Source organism: Antrostomus carolinensis, unplaced genomic scaffold (assembly GCF_000700745.2).
Source record: "Antrostomus carolinensis isolate BGI_N321 unplaced genomic scaffold, ASM70074v2 scaffold27020, whole genome shotgun sequence".
Lineage (NCBI taxonomy): Eukaryota > Metazoa > Chordata > Aves > Caprimulgiformes > Caprimulgidae > Antrostomus > Antrostomus carolinensis.
The window spans coordinates 4,375-6,522 of NW_010291153.1; the positions used below are offsets into that span (position 1 = coordinate 4,375).

Here is a 2,148-nt window from a genome sequence, read left to right on the forward strand (position 1 = left end):
CAGCAGTCGCTGGTGACAAGGGGGAGTAACCAAAATGTTAAAGGGAAACACATATTCTGTTTATACCTCAGTGTCTGTAGCCCCTCAGGTAGCAGCTGGCTTTAAAATAACACATTTGCACCCCAGCCAGTTCTTTCAACTTATTTCAGGGCATTTAGAACAAAAGTTTGTTTAAAGTCTTCTCCTCCCCTGTTCCATATTTTGCTTCTTTCTTCACTTAAGGGTCATTTTCATAAGGGCAGTAAATGACAAGGCTGCTCACTTAACACCAACTATGACCTCAGACTCATGTCTATGTTCCCGTGGAATCACAGGGCATTGGTGAAATGCTGCCAGGTGAGTGGACTCAGAATTAGTGGGTACTTACTGTAGGGGAAGTAACGCACACGCATGGTGATCTCCCGGGCTGTCTTCAGGATCTCCACAGCCTGAAAGCAGAATATATTGCTCAGTGACCAGCCTGGGCTGGAGGACAGGAAAGATGAATGCATCAGGCTGAAAGAGTTGGGGCTGTTCAGCCTGGAGAAGAGAAGGCTCTGGGGAGATCTTATAGCGGCCTCCCAGTACCTGAAGGGGCTACAAGAAAGCTGGGGAGGGACTTTTCATAGGGGCAGTTAATGACAAAACAAGGGGAAATGGGTTTAAGCTGAAAGAGGGGAGGTTTAGATGAGATATTAGGAAGAAGTTCTTCACTGTGAGGGTGGTCAGACACTGGAACAGGTTGCCCAAGGAAGTTGTGGATGCCCCCTCCCTGGAAGTGTTCAAGGCCAGGCTGGATGAGGCTTTGAGCAACCTGGTCTAGTGGAAGGTGTCCCTGCTGATGGCAGGGGGGTTGGGACTGGATGAGCTTTAAGGTTCCTTCCAACCCAAACCAGTCTGGGATTCTGTGATCAGTTATGAGGTGCCACCAGTGGAGCTGGTACAGGCGGAGAGGTCAGAAGGAGATGGTGTGTGCACACACCCCCCATCCTGTCCCTGCTCTGGCACCTGGGCTGCAGGAGCGCTCACCTTGCTGTGCTCAATGTCCTGGAAATCCACATCATTCACCGAGAGCACCTGGTCCCCTTCCTGCAGCCCAGCTCTGTGCGCGTCCGAGTCAGGGATCACCTGCGAAGGGAAGAGCAGGGACAGCAGCAGTGACTCTCTGCACAGCCTGTGACACGGCTCCCAGAACCTCCCCTCTGTGCCCCTCCAGCGTGCTCACACGGGACTGGGGAGGATGGGGAGTGGGGGCTGCAGGGCACCAGCAACACCCCGAGGGCTGGGGAGAGATCAGGAAATGGTGCAGGACCGTCAGATCGCTGCTTGGGAAGTGACAGCTATGAGTTTGGAGATGGATATAAGGCACATGACAGTCTCCATGCACACCCAGCTGGCTCAGCAGCACCCAAGGGAACAGAGAGAACACGGGGAGGGAACGGCAGAAGGACAGACACACCTTAGAGATGAAGATCCCCAGCTGCGAGGCTTTTCCTCCTCGGATGTTGAAGCCCAGCTGTGAGAGAAACCAGCAGTGAAACACAGTCACCCCTTTTGGCCCAGGACCTTCCCACTGGAAACGTGTCTTTTCCAGGTGGAGTAAAGGTGTTGGTGCTGCAGCGTTGGGCCAGGCAGCCACGAGCACCAGTCCCTCTCTGGTAACTTCTACAGCAATCTCACCTCAAACACCCGAGGGGTCCTCTGCTCCTCATCCTTTAGCAGCTCCACATCACAACACACCTGACTTCACCCACAAAGCTTTCTTCTCCCTCCATGGCAGAGCATCTTCCAGCAGGGCAGGAGCAATGTGTCCCCTCACCCCACCTGTCCCCCTAAATCCCTGGATGAGGAAAGTACCAGGGACCTGCCCACCCCCCAGTAGTTATCTCACAGAATCCCAGAATTGCCTGGATTGGAAAAGCCCTTTAAGCTCATCGAGTCCAACCATGAACCCAACACTGACCAGTCCCCTATGACTAACCCATGTCCCTCAGCACTGTGTCTACACGACTCTTCAATCCCTCCAGGGATGGGGACTCCACCACTGCCCTGGGCAACCCCTTCCAATGCCTCAGAACCCTTTCAGCAAAGACATTCTTCCTCACATCCCATCTCAACTGCCCTGGACACAACTGGAGCCCATTTCCTCTTGTCCTGTCCCTTGTTCCT

General features: G+C 53.6%; 1 protein-coding gene across 1 annotated transcript in view; it reads right to left on the bottom strand.

The window, feature by feature from the left end:
- Nucleotides 1-1,495, bottom strand: part of PDZD11 (PDZ domain containing 11) — a gene marked incomplete at its 5' end in the record, with an annotated part of 1,567 nt that extends 72 nt beyond the window's left edge. The window contains 3 exons of the mRNA XM_010175457.1: nucleotides 368-428; nucleotides 1,009-1,107; nucleotides 1,439-1,495. Coding sequence (XP_010173759.1) covers nucleotides 368-428; nucleotides 1,009-1,107; nucleotides 1,439-1,495 — 217 coding nt within the window. The remainder of the gene's footprint in view (nucleotides 1-367; nucleotides 429-1,008; nucleotides 1,108-1,438) is intronic.
- Between the last annotated feature and the right edge of the window lie 653 nt (nucleotides 1,496-2,148).